At 42.6% G+C, this 27245-nt stretch overlaps 1 protein-coding gene across 1 annotated transcript in view; it reads right to left on the bottom strand.

Moving 5' to 3' along the window:
* dnah7 (dynein, axonemal, heavy chain 7) overlaps positions 1 to 27245 on the bottom strand; it is a 614695-nt gene that overhangs the window by 178889 nt on the left and 408561 nt on the right. The window contains exons 45-49 of the mRNA XM_078551851.1: positions 26073 to 26258; positions 19381 to 19544; positions 15627 to 15781; positions 11486 to 11676; positions 3259 to 3392 (exon numbers count right to left, since the gene is read on the bottom strand). Of these exons, the coding sequence (XP_078407977.1) occupies positions 3259 to 3392; positions 11486 to 11676; positions 15627 to 15781; positions 19381 to 19544; positions 26073 to 26258 (830 nt within the window). The remainder of the gene's footprint in view (positions 1 to 3258; positions 3393 to 11485; positions 11677 to 15626; positions 15782 to 19380; positions 19545 to 26072; positions 26259 to 27245) is intronic.

Raw genomic sequence — 27245 nt, 5'->3', positions numbered from 1 at the left:
ATTTCGTCAATCACGGTGTGATTTCTCTCAGATATTCCATTGCTAAAAGTACTTAATGCTGCTGTATGCATTGCCACAATATTCAAATTTTCACACATACTCCTGAATTCATCATTGGCAAATTCTCCTTCATTATCCATTAAGAATTTAGCTGGTGCTCCCAGCCCTGTTCCTATCCATCTTTCCATTATTTTGTTAATTACCTTTTTGTCTTTTCTGTAAATTATCATTGACAGACTAAGTCTAGTTGCTACATCTACAAAATGTAGAAGAAAAATATATTTTTTTCTTTATCCCACATATTGAGGTCCATCACTACAGTTTCATTAAAGTCTCTCTCCAATGGAAGACTTACTATAGGTCGCGATGGCATTCTCCTTTACTTTTACAAATATCATGAATTTCACTAACAAATCTAGTTCATTCCTCATCCAGTACCTCTGCATCCTTTTACAGAATCTTCAACCTATGGCCAGAGGGATGTGCAAATTGTCAATGTAGTTTTGTAATAATTTGCTTTATTTCCTTTAAATCCCTATCCCCAGCTGCCATTAATACCTCTTTAACATTCTGTCTAGAGATGATTGGCCTTAAAGGCCTATAATGTCCCGACTGTGTAAGTTGCAAATCTACAGATCTCTCAAAAACAATTGCTTTATCATGCTCTATGTCCAACTTCATTTGTGCCTTTTTCATTGAAGGTTTCCTTAACAGTCAGGGTATTTCACTCGATACCACATCAGTACTGATAAAGTGATTTACCCCTACTATTTTACACAGAATTACTATTCTTTTTAGTATTTTCAATGTGTTACCATCACTGAATCTGAAACAAGTAGAACTGTCATATTTTTTGGCTTTACTTCGGTTTTCCTTATTTAAAGAATCTATGTAACACGTTAGCCAGTCCACTCCACATGCTGTGGGTGTACACCCACCATCTAGAACTGTGCAATTGAACAAATCTGCGACTAAGATACTCATTATCGGCTGAAGCTTCTGGTGACCAATACAATTCCTTCTGAATGATCAGTATCGTCCTCCTGGCCTTCCATCCCTTTCACGTCATATGTTGTCTCAAAAACCCTGTTTTTCATTTTTGGGCAATTCAATGCACAATGATACTTAGAACCGCATCTGAAGCATTTGATGACCTGGGGTTCATCCTTCTTCCATAATTGCTGAACTCCCGCCGCCTGTTATTGCTCCCAAAAGGGTCACTGTCCTCATACTTTTTGTTTGTAATTCTTCTTTAATACAGGCATTTGGGCTCAGTTTTCAAAGGGCCTCGAAATGCTGCTAGTATTGTACCCTCCATCTTTGGTGCCACTGCTGAAGAGACCACTTGCACCATAAAAGCAGCCGGAAATAAATGCTTTCCCAGAAATTTTTTTAAGACTTTGGACATTTGATCCAAAAGCGTTTCTTTCTCTTTGAATCTAATGCCAGTTAATACAAAAAGTCTATCTACGTTTGATAACCCAGCACAGTTCAATAATTTAAAGGCAAGTGATGATTTAGGAATTTCCATGTGGAATCACTGCAATCTCCAATATAGTCAGTTAAGCTCCATGATGTATTCTATGGAAGAATTGCCCTTTTTTTTCTAAATTGGTCCAAGTCTGATCACACCTTGTAGGCATTGAATAAGTCATCATTCTTATCAATTTTGTCCATTAATGTTAAGAGAATATCCAAACTTCTTCGGTGTCCAAATGATGAGCCTCTAACTCTGAAAATACTTTGCACCTGATCCTGATGGGAAGTGAAAGTGCCAAAGCCATACCTTGCTTTTTCTTTGGTAAGAACATGATCTGTGTCCATATATCTACTTCATTCTTCCATTGATCGTAAAGCTCTGTTTCACAAAACAGTGGTGGAAAATCATAGCCTGCCACCTTATACCTGGTTTCGGTCATCTTTCTTCAGAGAGTCTCCAATTGCAGTCTTCTCTCAAAAAAAAAAATAACTCCAACACTAACCTTCTGTCTGGAAGTCAATCTCAGTCCCCAATCTTCACTTCCAAGCAATCATCCTCTGCTATTAATGCCAGAGAAACTCCCAAGCCAGGTGATGAAGAAGACACAGACTAGGACGCTATGGTGGAGACTGTTTATTGCTTGCCAAAGAGGTTTTTTTTTCTCTCTACTCTAATACAATCCACTCCAGTGCTGGCTGACTCTTCTTTATATACACACCTGAGTATAATCTGGGTATAATCAATACCCAACACCTGTTCACCTTATTACCTTAAACTACTAGATATTTAACATCCATCAACAGAACCTATTAGATACTAAAACACAAGCATCCTTCTTATAAACACAACGCTTAAGATCTGCATCTCGAGGTCTTCAGCTGAGAGCAGATGTAGCCTGACTCTCCGGGAAGAAGAGCCTCTTTATCTTCCAGTCCCAAATCCTCTGCACTAAACCTGCTCTGTGCATAATTGTGCACTTATTTCCATATCACAGACTACTTTAAGTGGGAATCTCTGGCCTGGTGCTTAGGAGTGAAAATGTGACTGGCAGAGTGTGTGAACAGGAAATTGCATAGTCAAGAAGCAGTGGGATTCGATCCATTTGATTTCTGTGGCACATCTAGAAGGGCACAACAGAAAGGGAAGTAAGATAGATAAATGAGCAGCATGTGAACACATATACATTCAGGGTATATTTTGAGAATAGGTTATACTTGTGCTGCAGGAACTGTACATAAATGAAAGAACATGTAGCATAAGGAAGGGGATGTAAATGGTATTCTGGTACCTCTTGCAGATTGTTGGCAAGTTCTAAATGGTTTTCAAGGCATTATGGGCAAAATGCATGAAAAACATGTTTATTATAGAGCATTGTTGCATGCTAAATTCCTCCACTTATATTGGTGTATTGGTGAGATCAATGAACTTCTTCCAGTACTCCAGTTGCCATTGGGGGTTAGAGGGTAGGCATTGGTGGATATGACACTGAATGACAAAGCACTTTCTTCCCTTTGTCTGCACTTCTCCAATCACCGCAGTACACTAATTTTGTATGTTGCCAAAAACGGCATGGTGGTACCACATGCACCCACGTTCAAATTATTATGCTGTTTCACCACTTTTGGTCACAGTACTTATGACGCTTTTCCTTTAAAAGTCTTTCTCTATTGTTTATTAACAAAAACAGCATTTAGTTCAACATCATTGCTTTTATCACACAAAGTGAAAGAGAAAAATTGGATGTTATATGCATTGCTCTAGAAGGTTTTTTTAGATACCTTTTGTTTTCTGCACTTTGCAAAATTAAAGCCTGCTTCTCATCTTCTAAGTCTGGCCTTTCTCTGGCCACTACAATACCAAGAAGCTGGTCTTGCATCCCCTCAGTAGTAATCATGAAGTTTAGCAGGGTCACCTGTAGGTCAGGGGATAAATTCAAAAGTGAGAACGTTACTAGCAATTCTTTGTAATTATCATAGAACACAATTATTTTGAATCCATTTCCTGTTATCAAATATGTAGCAATCATATCATGGAATTAACCAGGCTCTCTCAACACAACTTCCTTTTGCTCCAATAGTTAATAGTGGCCAATCAGGGGTGATGTAGAATTAGGCTAGAGCTATTATTAAGCATAACATTAAAGAAAACCCTTTAGTAATTCAACTCATCTGCCCACTAATTTAAGAATACTCATGTGTTATTTTAGTGTTAACTTTCCTAATGTGTTAGGTATATTTCAGTAATTTGTACAACATGATTATGTGAAGCACTAAGTCTGCACTTGTCATTTTCTTTTGCGGACGGTGGCTATAATAAAATGTATACAATATCACTGCAACTTAAGAAAAAAGTCAAGATTCTAATATGGAGGTTTAATTATGTTATTTACATCTCCTTAAGATCAGGACTGTTCACTGCCAATGTTCCTAATGCAATTCAACTGATCTTTTGAGCACTATTTTTTTCTATTGACTGTATAATTGTAGAGTGTCATGTTTGCTACATGATGTTAATTATGGTTAACTTACTTTTTAAGCAGCACTAGTTGATCATCCATGGTGTTTCACGGAGAGTCAAGTTCAGTGTAGTTCAAGTTCACTTCAGGTGAAGTGGAGTTAGAGGACAGGGGATACTTGGATCAGGGCATACAGATATAATTAAGTTCCCATTATGAAGTCATAAATCTTTCCCTTATTTTCATATTATATGTTGATTTATTGTTGCTATTTATAGTTAAATACAAGAGTAACAATTTCTCTGAAGTGTATGCTGAGGAGCTGGGACCTTGGTTTCATTTTTGGTCCCAAGTTGAGCATACAATCACATATCCACCCTATCACTTAGACCTCTGTAGCATCCTCTGACTTCACCCCTGCATCAGCCCTTGTTACCGCTAGAGTCCACTATTCCAAAGTCCTTTTGATTTTCCAAAGCACTCTTGGTTGGCCTCCCTCGTTCTACACTTCTAAACTTGAGGTCATCCAGAACACTGTCTTAACTCACTTAACCAAGTCTGATTCGCCCAACACCCATGTTCTCGCTGGCTGACATCAACTCCCAGTTAAGCAATACCTTAATTATAAAATTCTAATCCTTGTTTTCAAATTCTCCTTGGCCTCACCCCTCTCTATCTCTTTAATCTCCTTCAGCCCCATAACCTCCTGAGATGTCTGCATTCATCAAATTCTGGCCTCTTCAGCAACCCTGATTTAACTGCTCCATAATTAGTGGCCATGACTTCAGCTTCCTGGATTCTAAACTTTGTAATTCCTGCCATAAACCTCTCTGTCTTGCTAACTTACTTTCCTCCTTTCTGATGCTCCTTAAAACCTACCTCTTCGACCAAGGTTTTGGTCATCTGACCTGATATCTCCTTATGTGTCACGTGTCATATTTTGTTTTATAATGATTCTGTGAGCTGCCTTGGGACGCTTTATTACATTAAAGGTGCTATGGAAATACAAGCGTTGTCATTATGAGTCATAAAACTGAGGTGCTACAGCATCACAAAAGATGGAGAGTTGTAACTGATGCAATTAGAATCAGAAATGAGAAAAGTTCATAGGAAGTGCATACTGACAAGAGATTTATATTTATAGTTACAGTTGTGAGGTTTATATGTTTTAAGGTTATACCTTTTGGTTTATAAGTTTACTTTGGCCAGAATTTTGCCCTTGGTGTGTGGGCTCGGTGGGGGCGGTTGGGAAGCTAACTGCCGCCCGTGATCGGATCAGGAAGGCTATTTCACGCTGGTGGGCCATTTAAGGCCCGCCCAGGGTGAAACATGAGAGACAGTGCTTGTGCAGCCTGTGCGCTGCCTCAGGGAGATAAAGATATATGAAAAAAGTTTAAAAAATAAAAATGTAATGAAACATGTCCCCTCATGTGACTTTGTCACATGACCAAGGACATGTTATTAATGAAAAAGTAAAGTTTTTATTTTATTTTTATTTGCTTTTGGAAGCCTCATCCCGCCCATGGATGAGGCTTCCAAAAAAGTGCAAAAGCCGCTTGGCCTTTTTCGTCTGCCCGCCAACCATAAGGTTGGATGGGCAGCAAAAAATTGATTTTAATTAACTTTTTAATGGCCTTAATAGGCCTTTTAATTGTCGACAGGTGCATGCCAGAATATCGTGAGAGTGCGCGATGACATCAGGATACTCGCCCGGCATCATCGTGCATCATTTTACGTTCAGTTGGGTCGGGTGCGTGCCTACCAGCGAAGCGAAAAATTTTGCCCCATAATTTGGAACTGTGGGCAGAATTTTCAGGTCGGCGTGCATGAGCGGGGCCCACACGTCCATGCATAACATGATGCGCGGTGACATCAGGCGAGCATCCCGACATCACAGCGCGCCATCATGATATTTTGTTGGCCGGGCGCGCAATGATGTCTGCTGCACACCCGCCATTAATTAACAGGCCATTTAAGGCCCTTGACTCACTAATCGACGCTGATTTTTCAGCGCCCATGCAATCTTCAGGTTGGTGCACGGGCGCAATGAACAAGTGGGTACAACACATTTGTATAAACCTCATCCACAGGCGGGATAAGAGGGCCCAGTGGGGTCGCAATTGTGCTCTCTCAAGTATTGATTTTTCAAAGTTTTTGAAACTTGCCTGTGTGATCTGCAATACTTCAAAATGCATACTAGCTGCTTTGGCTGGACTCTTAACCCTCAGGTCAGCACTCTGCAGTGAGGAATCTGTTTTGGGCCTGCAGGTTTTTGGAAGCCTTCCCATAGCCTGGGAATGGGAGCTGAACTCTCCACTGGAGGCACCTCCTCTGAGGAGGAAAGGAGGGCTGGAAGGGGGAGGAGACCAAGAATGCACATTCAGCCTCTAGGGGAGCCAACTTTGGAAGGACAAGTGAAGTCACAAGGGGTGCAGGGTCACAAGGTAGACCATAGTGGAAGGGGCCGCAGAAGTCACCACTAACCTGCTGCCAGGGTATACAGGCACCAAAGCAGCTACCTCAGTATGTCTGAGGTGCAGTGCCGAAGGAGGTTCCATCTCTCACGGGAGACAGCCAATTATATCTGTCAGATGATTGGGCCTGAGATCTCTGCAAACTGTGTGGACGGACACACCTTGCCAGTGGCTCTAAAGGTCACAGCTGCCCTTAACTTCTATGCCTCGGGCTCCTTCCAGGGGTCAGTGGGTGATCTTTGCGGTGTCTCCCAATCAGCTGTCCACACTTGTGTCAAGCAGGTTACAGACACATTGTTCAGGTGTGCATTGACCTTCATCCACTTCCATTGGGACCACGCAAGCCAGACACAGCAAGCTAGAGGCTTCGTGGCCATTGCTAGCTTCCCCCGCGTCCAGGGTGCAATAGACTGCATACATGTGGCCATCAAGGCGCCAGCAGGTGAGCGTGGTTCGTCAACAGGAAGGGCTTCCACTCCATGAACGTGCAGATAGTGTGTGATCACGAAATGCTGATTTTGCAAGTCTATGCAAGGTACTCAGGCTGCTCCCACGATGCCTACATCCTCAGACACTCCCAGGTACCGGGGCTCTTCAGTGCTGGATGGTTGCTGGGTCACAAGGGCTATCCCCTCAGAAGGTGGCTCATGACGCTTCTCCAGCATCCAAGAACAGAAACTGAGCAGCGGTACAATAGAAGCCATGCCTCCACAAGGGCTGTGGTGGAGAGAATCATCAATCTTCTCAAGATGCGCTTCCGATGCCTGGACTGCTTGCGGGGGCGGATCCCAATATCCCCCAGATTGTGTCTCTGTGATGGTGGTTGCATGCTGCGCTCTCCACAATCTTGCGCTGGAAAGGGGGGACGCAGTGGACGATGAAGGCGTCAACACAGTGGCTGTAGCTGCACACGATGAGTCCAACAGTGAGTCCGAGGATAAGCACGTACAGGGAAATGCTGAGGGGGTAGATGCTGACCCGGGCATACTACAGGAAGTCAGGGACACCTGGGAGGCTTTAATCCAACGAACTTTCAGCTAGCACACCACAGATGGACGTCCAGCACAAGCCTGGGCTGTAGGCTCCATACTCAATACCTAAGTGTCAAATCTTCCAGGTTGAGAACAGGAACTAAGGGCCTTGTTAATAAAGATGAATGTCCCACAAAGCACTCTTAACATTTTTGGAAACCATACACATGCAGAAGAAAAGAGGCACCCTCAGCCATGGTCACATGTCTGAATTTAATATCATAGACAAAGAAACATAATGAAACAAAATGACAAGGTTGTTCCAATTCAAAGCAAATCATAAAGACCTCATCTTGGGCCAGCACAAAAGCACCAGTGATAAACCCGTGGTGTGCCTAAGGTGCCTTATGTTTACGTTTCCGGGTGCTACATCTTGGTGCTCGCTGGGAGCAGCATCTGAGGCAGCCTGCTGACTCTGCTGTCCTGTTGGCCTCAATGACCTTGGCAGTCGTCCTCTGGCCCGTGGAGCCTGTGCTGGCCCCGCCTGAAAGGGGCCTGCCAGTTCCACAGCTGGCATTTCCCCAGTCGTCGCAGCCTCATCGGATGCCTCATCACTGGGAGAGGGGTGGAGGAGCAGCTGTCCTCATCCGGAGTGCCCTGAGAGGTACCCCCAGAGATGACAGGCAGCTGCTGCGCCGATGTGAGGTCGCTTCAGGCCTCCCTGCTCACTGTGGATGGATGGGCACCGAGCTGGGAAACATGGTGCCCACACCATCTCCCACACTAGCGCTGAGCAGCTGAGGTCAATGCCGATGTGAGGCCTTGATGGGTCTCCTGGAGGAGGCTTTCCACGAGAGTCGCCACTGTCTCCATGGAGGACGTATGGCGCTCGGTCATGTGGCTCATTGCTTTGGCGATCGTCTGCGTAGACGCCTCCACCACGGAGACAAAGCCAAGCATAGCCTCATGGCTCCGCCAGATGCTCCCGCACACCCGGCCACATTTCCTGCCCCTGCTGCGTCGCGGACGACTCCAGAGACACATCATCAGGCACCGACTGAACATGTACCTGGTTCCCTGCAGTCCTCCAACTGTTGGCGCCATGGACACTCTCTGTCTCTGCCAGCTCCTCCAGCGACTGTGAAGTGCCCTCACTGCTGTGCCCCAGGATACTAGCCGATGTTCAAACTCCCACCAAGGCACTAGTATCTGTGCTAGTGCCTGCCTGGCAAAGATGGTGCGATGCTGGTGAGACTTCAGAGCCCTCAGGTGTGAGAGGGGCCTCTGCTGCTCCTCCTCAAGGCCTTGCTCCGCTAATGCTGAAGGGAAGAACAAGGACATTGGATCAGTTAACGTGGAGGCAATGACAAAGTGCATCCCTGTCCCCCGGATCATTATGCGCTCATCCTTCCATTAGCAATGGTCAAGCCATGTTGCAAAATTAAATCACTTAACATTCAGCAGTGCTTTGGCTGTTTGGAGAACAATGGTGCCCTCACTGCTGGGCAAACATACCCGACTGTGGCACCCCAGCCTCACCAACACCAGCAGACCTGGACGCATGGCACCTCTCCAAAAGCAGGGCCTCCTGCTCAAACTGGCTGAGAATGGCTAACTGCACCTGGCCGCCGCCAGTCCTCGCACACTCTGCAGCATTATGAGCATTCTTCTGCAGAAAATGAGAGAAGAGCATTGATTTGTGCAAATTGTACATGGCCTCTCTTCGCACACGGCCCACCCCAACCAGAGTGGGGCATAGCAGGGCTCCAGAGCCTCCTCACCCCGCTGCTGCAGAACACTCACTCAAAGGTGCTAAGCCTGTTCCCCACTCCCTCCTTGGCCACATGCTGCCTACATCACATTAGGCACCACAAGGTATATCCTTCCATAGCAAAGAGGCACAAGAACGTGGAGCGCAGAGGGCAGCAGATGGTTCATTGCCATACCACCTTGAAGCTCCCCTCCCAGCATGTCATCACCCTGACTTGGACATGTCCTGCAGTTTAAGCACAGCGCCTAGGAGCAGCTCCTCCAGGTTGCCCCCAAAACAGTTATGTGGGCCTCAGTGTATCACATGCTGCAGGCGCAGAACCCATCTCTTCACCACCCTCTCAGGCTGACCTCGGCATGGGCAGTACCTGCTGGCCCACCCAGCAAAGGACACATGCCGTCAATGATTCAATACAGTCATTAAACTCAGACTTGGGTGGGGGGGGGGCGTGCTGCGGGAGGAAAGCCAACCTGCTGGGTTAAGTGACCAATGCCAACATTGTCCTCACCCTTCCCGAGTGCAACAAGTCATTGAAGCGCTTGCGATGCTGAATCCAGGTTCGCCACACCATTGGGAGCTCACCACCTCCGCCACCACCTTCCAGGTACGTTTCATCGTGTGTGGGAGCCTCCTCCTCCCGTCCTAGGGAACCAGCACCTCCCATCGTGCTGCCACCTCCTCGAGGAGGGAAGCAAGGCAGTCATCGGAAAAACGAGGGGCACACTGGCTCTACCCTCTGGCCTGGCCTGCCCCGATACCATACCCTCCGGACTGGCCTGCCCTAATGGCCTAACCTCCATTGCCCCTCTGCAGAGCCCTTCACCCAGCCATTACGAGCAGCCTTTCCAAGGCTGCCAAGCCTTCCTTAATACAGGCCACCGGGTCGCCATTGGACCCCGCGGGCTGAGTGCGCCCGCCCCTGCCCACCCACTCACGCTATGCACGGGAGTCGTGAAGTACACTGGGTGGGCTTTAATTGGCCCGCCCATGTAAAATGGCAGCGCGGACCCGATCGCCTCCGTGCCCACACCCGCTCCGACCCCCGCCATCCAGAAAATTCTGCCCTGTAACTTTAAATGTAGGGTAGATAAAAGGGGTCATGTGACAGGTGCTGAGTCTGCCTGATAATATGCCTAAGCACTATGGGTGTACCTACACCTCATGGATTGTAACAGTTCAAGAAGGCAGCTCACCACCACCTTCTCAAGGGCAATTAGGGATGGACAGCGATGCCCACATCCCATGAATGAATCAAAAATGTTGTTTAATTGTTAGAGATCTGAGGAAGACTCAGATTGTCTTATGAGAGGGAGGCGCAAGATATTTACACTTGGAACAATGACAGCAGTTTCTAAGTCCAAAATGAATAGACCCCAAGTCTCCAAAGACTTAGAAAAGTTTTGTGGATATTAAGTTGTAAACAGTTGTGCTGTAAATTATTCCTTTCCTTCTAAGATTATACTTGGGATCAAGGATAACTAATTAGCATTTCTACTTTTATACAAAGCTAATGTTTTTCCTGTTGCCATGGGGAAGAGGGTGGAAGAAGCCATTTTGAGATCAGGTTGCAGGCTTCCCTTTAAACCCAGGAATATCGTAGACAGACGGTAATCGTGGTTTTGTCGTGTGTGGTCTTAGTAGCTAACTAAGAAGCAAACAGGCATGCACCTTAAGCAGAGAATTTGCTGACTCTGTCGTTCACTGCATAGAACGTGAGTGTAAGCTCACACTCAAATTGAAGACTGAGTTCATGAGGAGTTAAAAGAGGCTGGAAAACTTGCCTAGCTTCAAGCTAGAGAAAGAAGTCTACAGCATAACCCTCAAAATGGGAGGTGGTTCTGTGATTAGAGGTTACCAGCTGGCAAAGTAAAAAGGAAGCAACCCTTTGGAAGTTGGGAACACCTGTGAACTGTTCGTGATAAGAACCATAGTTCCATGGAAAATACAATGCATGATAAGTAAAAAGGAGCTGTTTATTTCTATAGTTTAAAGTACAAGTTGTCTACAAAAGAAAATAGTGTTTAGTCAATAGTGTTGTCTGTTATTTGATAAAGTGAAAGTTATAAAATGTGAAATGTGATGTGTTTTTCTTTCAGCTGTTAGCTGAAGTTTGAATTTCTCTGTAAAAGTTATTGCTCTCTACAGAGATCATAACATTATTTATTATACACATATATTGAAATGCGTAGCTGTTCATGTTGTAATTGTTGTGTGACATTCAGTACAACAGTTAAATTGTGACAGTGTCAAAATGGCCTGGAAATTTAACAATGATCTGGAATTAAACAGTACTCCAAAGCTAAAAAGTATACAATTTTTTGTCAAATTTCAAACCTTAACAGATGTTTCTGGCAGGTAATGAGGATTTCTCAACTTTGTTGTGATGTAAAAGCGGAAATCTGGGGCATATTCAATTGTGGAATCCCCCAGTCGAATGCTCAAGCTTCCACCCTGCTTGAATGTTTGTTTCAGCAGCAAAGGTTCTAGGATGGGATCTAGCTCCTCACCAATATTTTCCAGCAAAACTGAAAAATTAAATCATTAACATTGTCCTTAAGAAGATCCACATTTAGTTCTACAGTGAGCTCATAACAGATAATTCTTTGTAAGGTAATTGCTCTTTGATATGTAACAACAGCCCATTTCATCTATTGTATCCATGTTTACCCCTTGCGTACTGAAGGACTATTTCAAAATACCATTTCTTTTAGATAACATCATAAAGTCAAATTGCTGTATATTCCCAGTTAGAAATATTATAAATTAAAATTGGAGAGACAATCAGAAGAAAAAAAATGCATTAAACCATACTGCAATCAAGAATGATGTCTTTTCAGCATTGAACTCTAAACACAGCCAAAATAAACACAAAGACAGAGAATGAAACCCCTGCATTATATAGAAACAGTTACAAATAATTAGCAACATGAGACTACAAACTCCAATCTCCCTGTTGGAGTAATGCCGTGACAGATTAATCTTCCCTTTGTTGTACTAGATTCTCAGTGTAACATGCTCTAGTTTTAAAACAAAATTCTGACATTTGCGGTATTGATAGCAACACAGGCCCTCAAATTCCTTGGGACATGATCTCAGTGATAAGGTTGGTGTCACACTCTCTGGTGCTCTCCTGCACTACACCTGTCAGAATGTGCACACTCATGGGAAGCCATCCCATTCACAGACAACAAACAAATGCAAAATCACTGCTGGGATCTATCTGATGCCTACCTGTCATTGACATAAAGTACAGTATCAGACCCTCCCTGATGGGCTGTGCACATGCTTCACTCAACCTGACCCCAAATATCAGCCCTGTGAGCCAGGGCACCAGGGCTGAATAATAATTTAAATAACTTACATCTGACCGGGCCACATCTACTCAAGTGAAGAGCAACATGCCTCACTTCACTTGGTGTACCATTCTCTAATGATATGCTGGGTCTCAACTATGCCGGAATGGCAGGAACATGCAGCATATGGATTCCTTGCCCTTGGCTCCCTTGCCATCTTTTGTTTTGTAAAGGGTGGAAATAGGTTCTACACTTTATAAGCTAAGAAACACCCACATATTTGCCATTTTTTGAGGAATTCCACTAGTCTCACAGAGGATCTTCAAGCCTGGAGTAATATATTTCAAAAGTAGGCAAAGACCATTGGTGCATCTGGTCTTCCAATACAATTTTCTCAAATCTAAAATTCAGCAAGGATTAGACATTTAGACAGGAGGTTAACTATTTCCTTTTTGAAACCTCGTAAAAGTTTCCTGTACAACAGTTGCACTTCCACTTTATTCCACAGGCTTATTAGCCTTTTACTAAACACATTTTGTCTAACTGCATATTTACTTCAAATTTTCTTATCTGGAACCAATACTTTCCAGTTCTGCATTGATCTTCTTCATGATCTTCAAAACATTTATAAGTTCTCCCTCCTATACTCCTCAAGAAAGTAACATCCCAAGGTATGCACTTTTCATGGCTCAGTCATCTCCAACAGTATGGGCGGGATTTTCCAACCCCTCCTACTTCCAGGGTCGTCCGGTCCTGCCAAAAGTTGGTGATTTTTGGCTGGGCTGCCGAATCTCCCATAGCGGGTCCTGCCACAATGGGGCTGGAAAATCCCGTCCAATGACATAGCTTTTCCAAGTTAAGGGAACAAACTTAGCCACAACTCTAGATCAGGTCTCACTAAAGCTACACAACATTTTAAGATCACTTTTTGACACATGTGCCACATAATTTGCTCGATAGCCATACATTTTGTTTATATAATTACCTAAAAATATTGGGCTGCTAGTGTTAGTAAACTATCCGCTAGCATTCAGAGACCTCTCCTGCTCTGATACTTCCAATATATTCTACAGCGTACTTATTTCACATTACCTTTTTTTAAACAAAATGTCATTACTTTTCATTTACCTGCACTAAACGTGAAAATATCACTTTTCTATCTCCACCCAACTTCACCAAATCCTCCTATATTTGTATACATATATTTGTGCTCATTATTTGCTGCTGTTCCTAATTTATAAAATCTGAATGTTTAAATACCTCTGATCCAACTCCAGCTACTACTTCACCCCACCATCAATTCTGGGAGACACACAAACAACTGGCTTCCATTGGGCTCCTAAATATTTACTTTAATTATTCATTTTTTATCCAGATTAGTACATTATTATCTATCCCATGAGGCTCAGTCTTATACAGTAATCTTTTATACTCACATGATCAAACAATGGTGAATATGAATTTAGATTTTAGTGTTGCTCACTTATGTTATTCATTTATGATCATCATTAAGAAGTTGTATATACAGTGAATTATAAATACATCTTTGCAATTGTTCATTGCACACTTTACATTTAGACTGGGCGGATACTAACATTGTTAAACTTTTCACCTTATATTTTGATGCTAAAATTCTACTGTGGTCTTACAGAAATTTAACTGCCGCAGGTATACATTTTGTACATTCATTAAATTTACATTCAGGGTCTGCCAGTACTAGGTTATCAAATCTGTATCATTTGAAAATTTTAGAAATAACACTACCTGTTAAAAACTATCAAACAAGAACTACACATTTTACTTAGGTAACAAACAGAAACATGGAGGAAAATTTTCTCCCCGTCGGGGGGGTTAGAACCATAGAACACTACAGCACAGAAAACAGGCCATTTGGCCCTTCTAGTCTGTGCCAAAATATTATTCCGCACGGAGCTGCCTCAGGGAGATTAGTTTGATTTTTAAAAATTTTAATTCAAAGAAAAAAAAAATTTTTTAAGACATGTCCCCTCATGTGGCAGTGTCACATGAGCTGGGACATGTCAATGAATGTTATTAAAACTTTTATTAAACTTTAAAAACCTTCATGAAACCTCATCCTGCCCATGGATGAGATTTCATGATAAATGTGAAGGTTGGATGGGCAGCTCAGTTAATTATCTTAATTGGAATTTAAATGGCCTTAATCGGCCTTTGACAGTTCAACAGGCGCGCAGCTGACTTTGGTGCGCACCTGTCAAACTGAGGATCTGAATGACGCACGGTGACATCGGGACACACGCCCGACGTCACCGCGCATCATTTTACGTGTCGGCAAGGGGGGACCTCACACGCCGACTCGAAGATTCTAGCCATGTATTTCTGGTTTGGCACTTGTACAATTGAAGGATTTGCACCAGCCCAAGGAAAATAAGCAGATTTTCCTTTCCAGCATGCCAGGCAAAGAGCCTGATGGACAGATTCACTCATCGCAAATTCAGGTACGCGCTACATACACCCCATGAAAGTTCGTTCACCAAGGTGCTGAAGAATATTACTAACAGCATGGGAAGCTATTGGCTATGCTACACAACAGGGCTGTTCTGAACAAGGGTAGTTTGACGCTCTTTATTGTAAATTGGAGCTACACAATACAGCAACTATCCATAATGTTAAAATCAATATGCCTGGAATAATCAGTCAGTTTAAATTATCAATTGGATCCTTTCCTTGATGGATAGTGCAAACTGGAAATTTTGTCACATACTGCCCATGCTTTTCTGGCCATGTTCCTGCTAGATGATAACATTACCCTAAGTAATGCCCAAGTTCTAAAACATGGAACAGTATTTCATTCAAAATGCTGATTCTTCTTGATTTTTATCTATTCTTTGTATAAATTGCAAAGGAGAATTGTGAATCATTTATTGTTATCAGTATGAACTATTGAATACCATACTATTATAGTGATTTTAAAAAGTAACAGATTAAATTTATTTTTGTCTTTCAAAATGACTCACCCACAGTACTTATATTGCCAACATATGCCGTTATTTTGAATGCACTATTTTATATAAGTGCTGAAAGAATGCCAGTCCAGTTATTTTTCTGTGTCAATTCAATTGTATGGTTTAGAGGTTAGTTTCCTTTATGGTAAATTGCACCTCCTTTAGGCAGTGTTTACAAACTGTATATCTGTAACTTACCAGGAGTGCCGAACTGAATGCAGTTTTCCAAAGTTCTTGCAAAGTCAGAGTCACTGAGCTTAATTACATGAAGACTGTTGGCTTTTTCCATGTTTTTTACCCATTTATTTGCCTGGCCTTGAGGATCTATCATTAGTGGCCATCTTCGAGCATTCCTACAAGAAGCCAAAAGATTTATGCAATATTAAAGTGTGATTTGCTATGATTTTCTATTACAAATGAATGTAATTGTAAGTAATATGAATAGAACTGTAATAGAAAACAGCATAATAGTATCAAAATAGGTTGATTTTATGACTATTTAACATACTTTAAAAAAGTAGGCCAGAATCTAATCTTCATGATATTTTGTGAGGACAATTATACCTTAAGAGACATATTTAGCAAGTTAATGGTGAAAACAGAGCAATATAACAAAATGGAAAGAATAATATAAATGCCAGGATTTAGAAAGCTAAAGGCAGATTGCACAATCACATTTAGGTATGGTGATCATTATTTGAAAGAGGGTATAGTTCATGTAGACAGGTAAATTAAATGTTGCTTTCTTAAACCCCTTTCCCTTGCCCCTTCCATCCACATATCCAATAAGTTTGAGAGGTCCATGGACTTACTTGTCTTAAGATTGAGACCATTTGATTAGTTGCCTCTACTGCTCCCTTCTCTTCCCCAAGCCACCAAGCCAAAAAGCCCCTAGGCTTTACTCTTGCCCTAGCCTTGGAGTCATATCTTTCTCTAATTTTTCTCCTGTCTCCCCTCATGTCTTTCCAAGTTCAGCTTGTCTATGTAACTCAACTCCTGCTTCACTGATCCTCTTCCACCAAACTGCTGATCACTTAACTGCCCTTCCTAGCCCTCATGTCAGTTGATATTGTTAATGGTCGTGATTCCTTAGGTAGCATCCCCCTTCTCTTCAAATATGCCATCATCACTTCTTCCTTCAAAAAACCCACCCTAATCCCTTCTTACCTGCAAACTATCTCTATCACCATTCCTTTCATCTCCTTCAGTATGTTGTCAATTCACAAACCTTTGTCCATCTTTCTTGCAATTCCATGTTTGAACTCCTTCAGTCAGGTTTTCACCCTTGCCACAGCATTGTAACAACCCTTATCAAAGTTACAAGTGACAGTCTATGTGTCAATAGTAAACTACACCTCTGGCTGGGATATAATGTGGAGGCATTAGCACCGCACAAAGTCCCTTTATGGTCTGGAAGGCAGGGGGAAAGCCCGTCTCTGCCAGCTATGGAAGCCACGATGCTATTTTGCACGGCTCAGGCAAATAGTTGTCTCAGGTCATGGCTTACGCCATTCTGAGGCAGGATGTCCCATCTCCAATGACCAATCAGAGAACCGGCAGCTCTTCAGTCCCAGCAGTGCCATCAGGAGAGGTGACCACTGCTGGGACTGCAACATTCCTCAGACCAAGCGAGCAATGGAGGCCAGAGAAGAAGGTAAGTGGGGTAGGCTTGTCAGGGCCAGTCAGGCAGGCCCACCAAGGGTGTGTGGCAACGGAGAGCTTAGAAGTAGCCTTTTTGTTGGGAGGGCTCTCTGTGGGGCACAGTGTGCCAATCAGTAAGGGCACCCCTGAGCCAACAAGCAATGTGGCAGCCTCAGCGTGTAGCATGGGCAATATCCCTGTGATATATTTTTTCTATTCATTCGTGGGATGTGGGTGTCACTAGCTAGGCTAGCATTTATTGCCCATCCCTAGTTGCCCTTGAGAAGGTGGCAGTGAGCTGCCTTCTTAAACCGTCGTAGTCCATGTGGTGTAGGTACACCCACAGTGCTGCCGGGGAGGGAGTTCCAAGGTTTTGTCCCAATGACAGTGAAGTAATGGCAATACATTTCCAAGTCGGGGTGGTGAGTGGCTTGGAGGGGAACTTCCAGGTTGTGGTGTTCTCATCAGTCTGCTGCCCTTGTCCTTCTAAATGGTAGCAGCTGTGAGTTTGGAAGGTGCTATCTAAGGAGCCTTGGTGAGTTCCTGCATTGCTGGCACTGTGCGTCAGTGGTAGAGGGAGTGAATGTTTGTAGATGGGGTGCCAATCAAGCAGGCTGTTTTGTCCTGGGTGGTGTCAAGCTTCTTTAGTGTTGTTGGAGCTGCACCCATCCAGGCAAGTGGGGAGTTTTCCATCACACTTCAGACTTGTGCCTTGCTGATGGTAAACAGGATTTGGGGCGTCAGGAGGTAAGCTACTCGCTGCAGGATTCCAGCCTCTGATCTGCTTTTGTAGCCATTGTATTTATATGGCTAGTCCAGTTCAGTTTCTGGTCAATGGTAACTCCCAGGATGTTGATAATGGGGGAAATTCAGCAATTGTAATGCCATTGAATGTAAAGGGGCAATGGTTAGAATGTCTCTTGTTGGAGATAGAAAGAGGCTCTTAGGAAGCCTCCACTAGTAAAAAAGAGCAAAAGCGGGTGGTGATGGCACACTGCCCCCACCATTCCACCCAATTTTACAGCCCCCCAACTGTCAGCCAGTGCAAATATGGAGGAAACATCAGGTTAATGTGTTTAAAGCAAATCATACTTCTGCAAGGTTAAATTATAATCCTCATACTGCTTGATTTGCTTGGGGAATTATTATTTTTAAATTCTGGAAGCAACCTTCAAGCAAAATGATTAATTGTGAGGCTTCATCAGTACTGTGAGGGACTAAGACCTCAAACCTTATACTTCTATGAAATATACATTTACTCATTGCTATTCCTTAATTTTAAAACTGGACCATGGCTGAACCTCTGTCTGCCTGGGACCCTAAAACAAAAGAAGCCACTCTGCAGTTTCAGGAAAACTCACACCTCGTTATCTCTGAGAAGCCACTAATGGTCACCTGGGGACTGCACAGTTCAGCTTCAAAGAGAACAATACAAAGGCATCTGATAACCCAGGCTTGGTCTGTTAAGACAAAGGGCCCTAAACATTCCTTTCAACTCATAATGGCTGGGACATTTAGCCCAGCCAAGTTCCAGACTGTGGTTACACATCCTTTTGTTGAAGCTCTGGTGGAGAGGGAGGGGGGTGGGGGGGGGGGGGGGGGGGGGGGGGGTGTCATGTGACATAGGCCTCTGGCTTGTTGAACAAGTAATATTGCCTTGCTGAGCTGAACAGCTCAGTTTGCTCTTTAACATCTGACTAGCAGCTACACAGAAAGGAGCTCTGCCCAGGTTGAACACCTAGCCCCACCTGCACTGTTTCTGTTTGAAGTTCTATGCTATCACCTACAAGACTGATTCATCTCTGTGCACCTATCTCATCTTGTGAAATCAACACCACCAGAAAAGTGAATTCTACAACATCGGTTTTCAGCCCGCCAACCTCCATGAAGAAATACTTCAATAGACTTTGATTCTGGACTCTGGAACTTACATGAGCCAATATTTATTTTCTCAGTGGTCTCTGTACTGCAAAACCTTCTTTTCTCTATCCCATTCTTTACTGTCTGAGTGCGGAGGTGACTTTGTGAACATCGTTCACACGTCTTGAGTGTATGCAATTAAACTAACCCTTTGAGTCCATCCTATCTCAAGTTTGCTGTGGGGTTATTAATAGAAACTTGGATCGCACAAAAACCAAGGGTTGGGGAAATACACCACTGCTTATAAAGAGGGAAACAAATCAAAACACCTTTCTGTTTATGGACAGGTGATGAGGGGAGAAATTAGTGCTGTTTATATTAACCCTCTTCCTGCCCATAACAGTACCACCTGTTTGGTATCATTCATTTGTATCAACTGTTTGCTACTTACGATATGATGATACCATTGTCAATGGAAAAATTGTCAGTAGGTAATCCAGCAATATTCCAAGATCGAATTTTTACAGGATCCCCCAAAGTAGTTGTCAGATGGAAATCGTCAGAACACGGGATGTGCATTGCCTTACACTGTTCCACCCATTTTTGCGTTTGGTGCTACAAAATATCAGATGTCATGATTAAGATGAGTACTAAAGACAAAGTATAGGAAAGTAGTAAGCATGAAGCATGATGTGTGTGCAATGGATAAAGAAAAAATATGGATGATAAAAAAAATCATTGCTTTGATTCGAGGAAATCTGGATGAATCAAAATGTCAAATTTCCTAAATATTTATTTTAGGTGTTTATATTAATATTGATGGAGGGGATGTGGATTGCAGTTCCATCTCGTCACTGTCATATTCCTGATCTCTAGCACAATGCTGTGATGAAACACTAAGTGGAGGCCAGTGACTTTAAAATTTACTTGACTATTTTTGATAAAATTACCATGAAAGAACCTGGAAAATACAAAGTTCAGAAATCAATGATCATTACAGAGTTATAATAGATGCTAACAAAATATCTTTCACACACATGTACAGAGAAATTCTGACTACTTTGTCTCTGTCAGAATAAGTTGGAAAATAAAAGATGTTTTGTTTTCACTTAATCTTTACGCATTAATATGCCCCCATTTCTGTTATTGGTATCTAATTATCACATTATTCTATTCAGACGTTTCATCCACCTGGCCCAAAATAAACCTTTAAGAAATCAACTGATCTTTTCAACCTTCTCTTGAACCTGCCAACTGTTGGCTATGGGTTTCCCTGCCAAGGTAGTAACATCACTACCTACCGATTAAAATGAATGTCAGTATTAGACCCTGACTTTTGAATTTCAATGAGGCCTTTGCCTGCCTTGGGCTCTGGTGAGTACTATGATATTATTTAAATTCCCACACAATGCCCCATCAGTCATGGGGGTTTAAAATTGGGACCTCAATTTTTACTTTAATTGCTCCAATTACCACTAGCGATTGGGAGGCTGGGTGGGCTGGGGTGGGGTGGGTTGGGAGGGGTTCAAGCTGTGATCCTTTGCACTCAGTTGGCCCTCCATTGGGCACAGGGTGCCCAAACAGGATGGGCCCTGCACCTTCCCCCCGAACCCTCTCTACCAAAGCTCAGGCTAAGAGGTAAAGCCTGCCAGGTAAAATACCAGCAGCAGTAGGAGAAGCACTATAAGTAGCCACTTGAGGGCTTCAATTGGCCCAAGGACTGGCAGCCCGCCCAGCACCCACCCCACTGCTGGTTAAGCATCAGCAAAGGTGGGCAGGTGACGGACATAGCAGCGCCTGCCATCCCAATCAATTTTACGCCTTCCCCATGCCTGACCCCACATGAGTATAAAATTCTGGCCTGTGATTATAATTCAAGGGTGAATATTAATTTTTGCACTGCTAAACTTCGATGTTCCAGGTGTCTCTCGGGAAGAAATCAGCTATCCTAATGACACTGGCATGTTCAGGTCTATAATTGAATGTGAAGCAGAGAGTGATCATGGAACAGAGTGCTTTGTAAACTAAGTGGGAATGTGGGAATTTGGTGGAAGTTTGAAGTCAGTGCTGAGGGGGAAATATTGCTGCTTTTTATTATTTTTGTTTTAACTCCAGGAGTTGGTAAATATTTTTTCTTTTATTTCTTAGCTAGAATTGTAACCTAGTATTGCTTTACTTTAATAAGTAGGGCAGGTGCTTTGCCATGACTAAAACATGTGGGAGTTTGTGGAGGGCACTGTGATCTCGGAAATCATATCTGCGCTAAGTGTCTGCAGCTCAAACAACTTAGGCTCAGTGGGGTTGAGCTGGAGTCCAAACTCGTGGCAATTGCAGACATCAGGGAGGTGGACAGTTACCTAGATATTTTACTCCAGGAGGCAGTAAAACCCCTTAGGTTAATTAGAGCTATAGAGTTGGTCAATGGTGAGGGACAGAAGAGTGTGACTGCGAGTCAGGCAGATATGGGGATCCAGGATGTAGTGACAACCTTGGTTCTTCACTTTAACCAACTAGTATAAGGTATCTGCTATTTATATACATGAGAACATGGACTACAGAGTGGATGGGCAAATTGACCATAGCACCATAGTGCAGGAAGCCATTTAGGAAGAGGGGTGAAAAAAAATGTGGTAGTGAAAGGATACAGTATAGTCAAGGGGATAGATAGTTCTCTGCAGCCATGATGGGAAGTTCTGAAAATTATGTTACCTGTCTGGTGCCAGGGTTAAAGACATCTCCTCATGACTTGAACCAAACTTGGAGCAGGACTTTCTCTCTGCGGGTGGCAAACAGATGTCAAGACTATTTCCGGGTCTCGAACCCACTCATGGACAGGGGAGTGGTGGAAACAGTCACCCATTGAAATTTTCACAGGAACACCCAAGTAATTGACAAGGAGACAGTTTTTCCATCCAATTAAGGGTGGTGGGTGAAACTTTGAAGTTGGAGGGCCACTAAGAGGCCCTCCAGCTTGAGGGAAGCAGCAGGCTGCAATAGAAGGTAAATACGAGTCGGGCAGTTAAGCACGGAGGCACCGTTTCTATAACATTTTAAAATGTTTAATTAGACAAATGATTCTTGCAGCCAGACAACCACTGTTGAATTGGAGGGAACCTGACACCTGAACAGGATCTTTATCTGAATGCTCGTGGCATTCATTACAAGATGGATAAATTGATAATGCAAATAGAAATAAATGAGTATGATTTGATAGCCATTAGAGAATGTGGTTGCAAGGTGACTGGGAACTGACTATTCAAGGGTATTTGACATTTTAGAAGGACAAGAGGAAAGGAAAAAGGGGTAGGGTAAGCTTTGTGAATGAAGGATGATATTAGATGTGGGGTCAGTTTGGGTGGCGATAAGAATTAGCAACAGAAAGAAGAAGCTGGTCAGAGTGGTTTACAGGCCTACTAATCGTAACTACACAGTAGGGCAGAGTATATATCAAGAAATAATGGGGGCTTGTGAGAAAGCTCCTGCAATAATCATGGGTGACTTCAATATTCACATCGATTGGACAAATCAAATGGTTCATAGAGTATTCAGGCCAGTTTCTTAGAACAATACATTCTGGAACCAACCAGGGTGCAGACTATTTTGGACCTGGTCATGTGTAATGAGACAGGATTAATTAAAAACATCATAGTTTTGCAAGATTCACCAATCAACTTTCTTTAATTTAGGCTCTTCATGTTCGACCATAGCCTCCGTGTATTTCAAATTTCAAATGTTTACAATTTTTATTCATTCATTACTAAAATCATGTTAGTGTGATTCAATATCTATGACAAGAAGTGAATGTACTCTTAAGAGTTTTTTTTTAAACAAGTCTAAGAAACTAATTGGCTTGAAATTGAAAAATAAACCTTTGTTCCAACTCCCATCAAGACAGATAAGTTTATTTACATGACGGGAAAACAGAGTGTGAACCACAGTATTGGTCTCCCAAACCAGCAAGGGCCACTGTTACACGGAGTGGTTTGATCCAGTTCCAATTTGGACTTGATTCAATTTGAAAGTAATCAAGAACAGGGACTACAATTTTTTTCGCAGGCCTACTGCTGTGCATGTTTTAATGTCTGTAAATAGGTTTCTTGTTCAGAGAACAAGAGATTGGATACAAAGGAGACTCGGCAAGAAAATACAGTTGCACCTCCCTGCCCTTTCCCAAGCTGACATGAAGTCAGGGCTCAGACTTTCCAGCTTTGTCCCACACATGCATCAGAAAAATATCAGCTGCGACACATACATATTTTCCGGCTTTTTCCAAAAAAAAGAGATACTTGTGCTGCATCTTTTCTTTCACAGTAATGATCCTCCTACTCTAATTTATTCTACCCAAGATCTCAAAACTAGGGACTTCCTTCAGTCAGGTGACAGCTCAAGTCAGAAAGTCATGGGTTCAAGTCCCACTGAGATAACTGGACTGAAATCTAGGCCTACATTCAGTGCCAGCACCAAGGGATTGCTGCAACATTGGAGGTGCTGTCTTTGACATGAGACTTTAAACTGAGGCCCCGCCACCCTCTCAGATGTGTGAAAAAGGATCCCACGGCCACACCTTCAAAGGAGGGCAGGGGGAGTTCTCCCTGCAGGGTCCTGATCAATATTTATCACTGAATCAACATTACAAAAATGGATTATTTGGTCATTAGCAAATTGTTAAATTGCCAATTTAGACACAGCAAGTTTATGTTTCACATTATATTTAAAGAAAAAAATAAAAGGTAAAACCTTTAGGCTATCTATTACCTAAATCTATATAATCAACAGTGCCATAAAATGCATTATGTACCAGAATTGTGCCATTATATTTGAAGTACGCAAGAATGTTGTTAAGTGTTTGTTCAGTAGGTCTCACTAAGATTCTTAGAGGCTTGTAAGGCTGAACAGTAGTGTTTATTGGTAATACATAACTATTTACATATATACACAAGGTATAACCCAAATAAGAAGCTAACTTCATGCTTACTTCTACAGAGGTCTCTGCATACTCTCTGACTGACCCTTGTCATGAGGCCCTTTACATCACACTGTGGGTGGTATTGTTCTCGTCCCACATTAACCTTTGCTATGCCAAACACCGTTATACTACAAAGAGTACAATAATTAGGAGCAGGGTAGGCCATTCAGTCCCTTGAGCATGCCCCACCATTCAATAAGATCAAGGCCTCAACTCCACTTTCCTGTATATTCCTCATGACCCTGACTCCCTTGTCGATCAAAAATCTAACTGAGCCTTGAATATATTCAACGATCCAGCCTCCACTGCTTTCTGGGGAAGAGAATTCCATGGTTAACAACCCTCTGAGAGAGAAAAAAGACTCCTAATTTCTGTCTTATTTGGGAGGCCCCTAATTGTTAAAATGTGTCCCTTAGTTCTAGAAACTCCACATTGGGAAACATCCTCCCAGCACCCACCCTGTAAAGTCCCCTCAAAATCTTAATTTTTCAATAAAATCACCTCACATTCTTCTAAACTCCAATGGGTATAAGCCCAACCTGTTCAACCTTTCCTCATCATTATCCCACAAAAAATATACAAAAGGGTTTTCTCGATATAGTCCACCAAATATCACTCACTCATCACTTTCATCATTTAGTTTCTTGTGGCAATCTCTGCTGTCCACCAACTGGCTTCCAATATTCAAAAAGAGAGTTTCTCAATTATGCCATTAGTAGCCAATCACAGGCTTGGATGCATCAGGGATTGGTATATTTCTCCCTCGTCCCCTCCCCGTCTACCTAAAGGCAGGGAGATGCCAAATTTGAAAAACTTGAATCTATGAGCCAACGAGACTTTATGCAGCTGCCTAAAATTTTCCTGGTGGTATGTTTAGTATATATCAAGTTAATATTAGATTATTTTTATTTGCAAAAGGAGGATTTTCAGCACATCATATTTGCTTGAGCCCAGGCCTTGCTAGGACTTGGGTCCCGGTATTTTGCATCTTGTGCAAACCCCTTGCCCTGCCCTGCTTAAATTTAAATGAAACCAATTACAAGGGTATGAAGGCCAAGTTGTAATCTTCCAAAATTTCCTAGATACTAGAAAGATCCCAACAGACTGGAAAACCGCCAATGTAACACATCTGTTCAAGAAAGGAGGGAGACAGAAAGCAGGAAACTATAGGCCAGTTAGCATTATGTCTGCCATTGGAAAGATGCAAGAATCCATTATTAAAAGGTAGTAGCAGGACATGTAGAAAATCATAGTAAAATCAGGCAAAGTCAACATGATTTTGTGAAAGGGAAATCATGTTTGCCAAATGTATTAGAGTTCTTTGATGATGTAACAAGTAGTGTGGATAAAGAGGGACCGGTAGATGTGATGCATTTGGATTTACAAAAAGCATTCGATAAGGTGTCACATAAAAGATTACTACACAAGATAAGAGATTATGGCATTGGGGGTGATATATTAGCATGGGTACAGGGTTGTCTAACTAACAGAAAACAGAGATGGGATAAATAGGTTATTTTCAGGATGGCAGATTGCAATTAGTGGAGTGCCACAGGGTTGATATTTGGGGCCTCAACTATTTACGATATATATTTACAATGAAGGATCTGACTATATAGCAGCAAAATTTGTTCACAATATGAAGATAGGTATAGGTAGGCAAGTTGTGCAAAAGATACAAAGGCTTGGATGTTCCAAATAAAGGCTGTGTCAAAACATCTGAGATAAAGCTTCCTGAGTAATTTGAAGCAGTAAAGAAACAGAAAATATCAAAGCAAAATATTTAGAAATCACTTTAAATGCTATTATGAATATTACTGTGAAGTATTTTGATTTCACTCCATGAACAGTACCCACCTGCAGCTAGGAATGCATATTTTATAGATAACTGAGTGCTGCGGTGGACTAAACACTGGGAAATTGCATGGTCATCTAAATTACATAATTTAAACCATCCAGCAAACATTGTTCATGGACTTCCCTAAATAGTGAATATTCTAAGCTAAGATGGATATTAAAATCAAAATTTGCATTAAGAATAAATATTGCCACCATTACATCAATTCTACCCAAAAGAATGTTATATTAGAAAAAAGCTGATATTAAAAAGTACATAGAAAGATTGGTGAAAAATTCTACTTATCCAATCCACTTTCTTGGCTTCATTTTTAGGTTACCTGTCTATAGGTTGATGTGAAGGCCCCAAGATATGCCACAATTCCAGAAGAAATCAGGATGTCACCTGTCAGGTTAGTGTATTGTACTCCTAAATTTATGGCAGTATCATTCCAGCGAGTCTTCTCACCACCAAGCCCACCTATGAGCTGTTCTGCTCGATCCAGCTTTTTACTGCACAAGTCAACCTAGAAGATAAGCAACCTTCACTGTCACAATCCGACAAAATGTTGAGAACTTGGTTTATTTTCTGATCCATTAAAAAGGTCAGATGTGGGATTATGAATACAAATGTTTGTGTTTTTATATAGGATTAAGTACTTGAGGGGATTTAAATGTGTTGACTGGGCTTTTATCAATTAATGTTTTTTAATATAGTGAAGTCTGTAATAGGTAGGTGGAACGTTGTTTTATTCCATTTCAGCATGGCTTCAGCATCGATACTGGGTGAGTTGGCATGGAGAGTGTAAGGGCAACGAGTAGTGGGTGATGGGTGACTGGTTGGCATAAATTGGCACTAAGTTGGAATAGGGAGTTTATGAGGCCATGGGATGAGTGGGGAATCATAGATTGGTATGGAGGAGATGAGGGGCCATGGAAGGTGGGTGGAGGTACATGAGTTGGCATGGAGAGTATGAGGAGCCATGGGAGTGGGTGGGGCCATGGGTTGGCACAAGTTGGCATGGATGGGGCATGGGGTGTGGGTGGGGAAAGGAGGTGAGTGTGGGGGTTGAGGGCTAGAGAGCCTATTTTTCAACCACACAACTGGGATGAAGTCCCAGAGCACTGAGGTGGGCCTTTTAACCAGCCCACTTTGGCACTTAGTTGTCTCTGTGGCTGCCCCCACCGCCTCCCCCACCTCCCCCCGCAACCGCCCCCCACCCCCCGCAACACACACATACACAAACACCCTACCCAGAATGAAGATCCCATTAATCGGGGCACTTTTTCCTGAGGCAGGTGCAGAATGCTGGGAAATTTCATGATTCTGTTCACCCACTTCAGAAGCAAATGCCCATGCTGCAGTGTCCACCAAATCATAAACCTAGTGTACAGGTACTAAAAATGATTTAAAAGGCTAATGGAATGCTGGTCTTCATCTCAATGTGGCTAAATATAACAGGGTGGAAGTTAGTGTACAATTGTATTAAGTACGGATTTGACCCCATCTAGTA

Source organism: Cetorhinus maximus, chromosome 11 (assembly GCF_964194155.1).
Source record: "Cetorhinus maximus chromosome 11, sCetMax3.hap1.1, whole genome shotgun sequence".
NCBI classification, from domain to species: Eukaryota; Metazoa; Chordata; class Chondrichthyes; order Lamniformes; family Cetorhinidae; genus Cetorhinus; species Cetorhinus maximus.
Note: the sequence above shows the minus strand (reverse complement) of the source record. Positions and strands in the feature narration are given on the sequence as shown.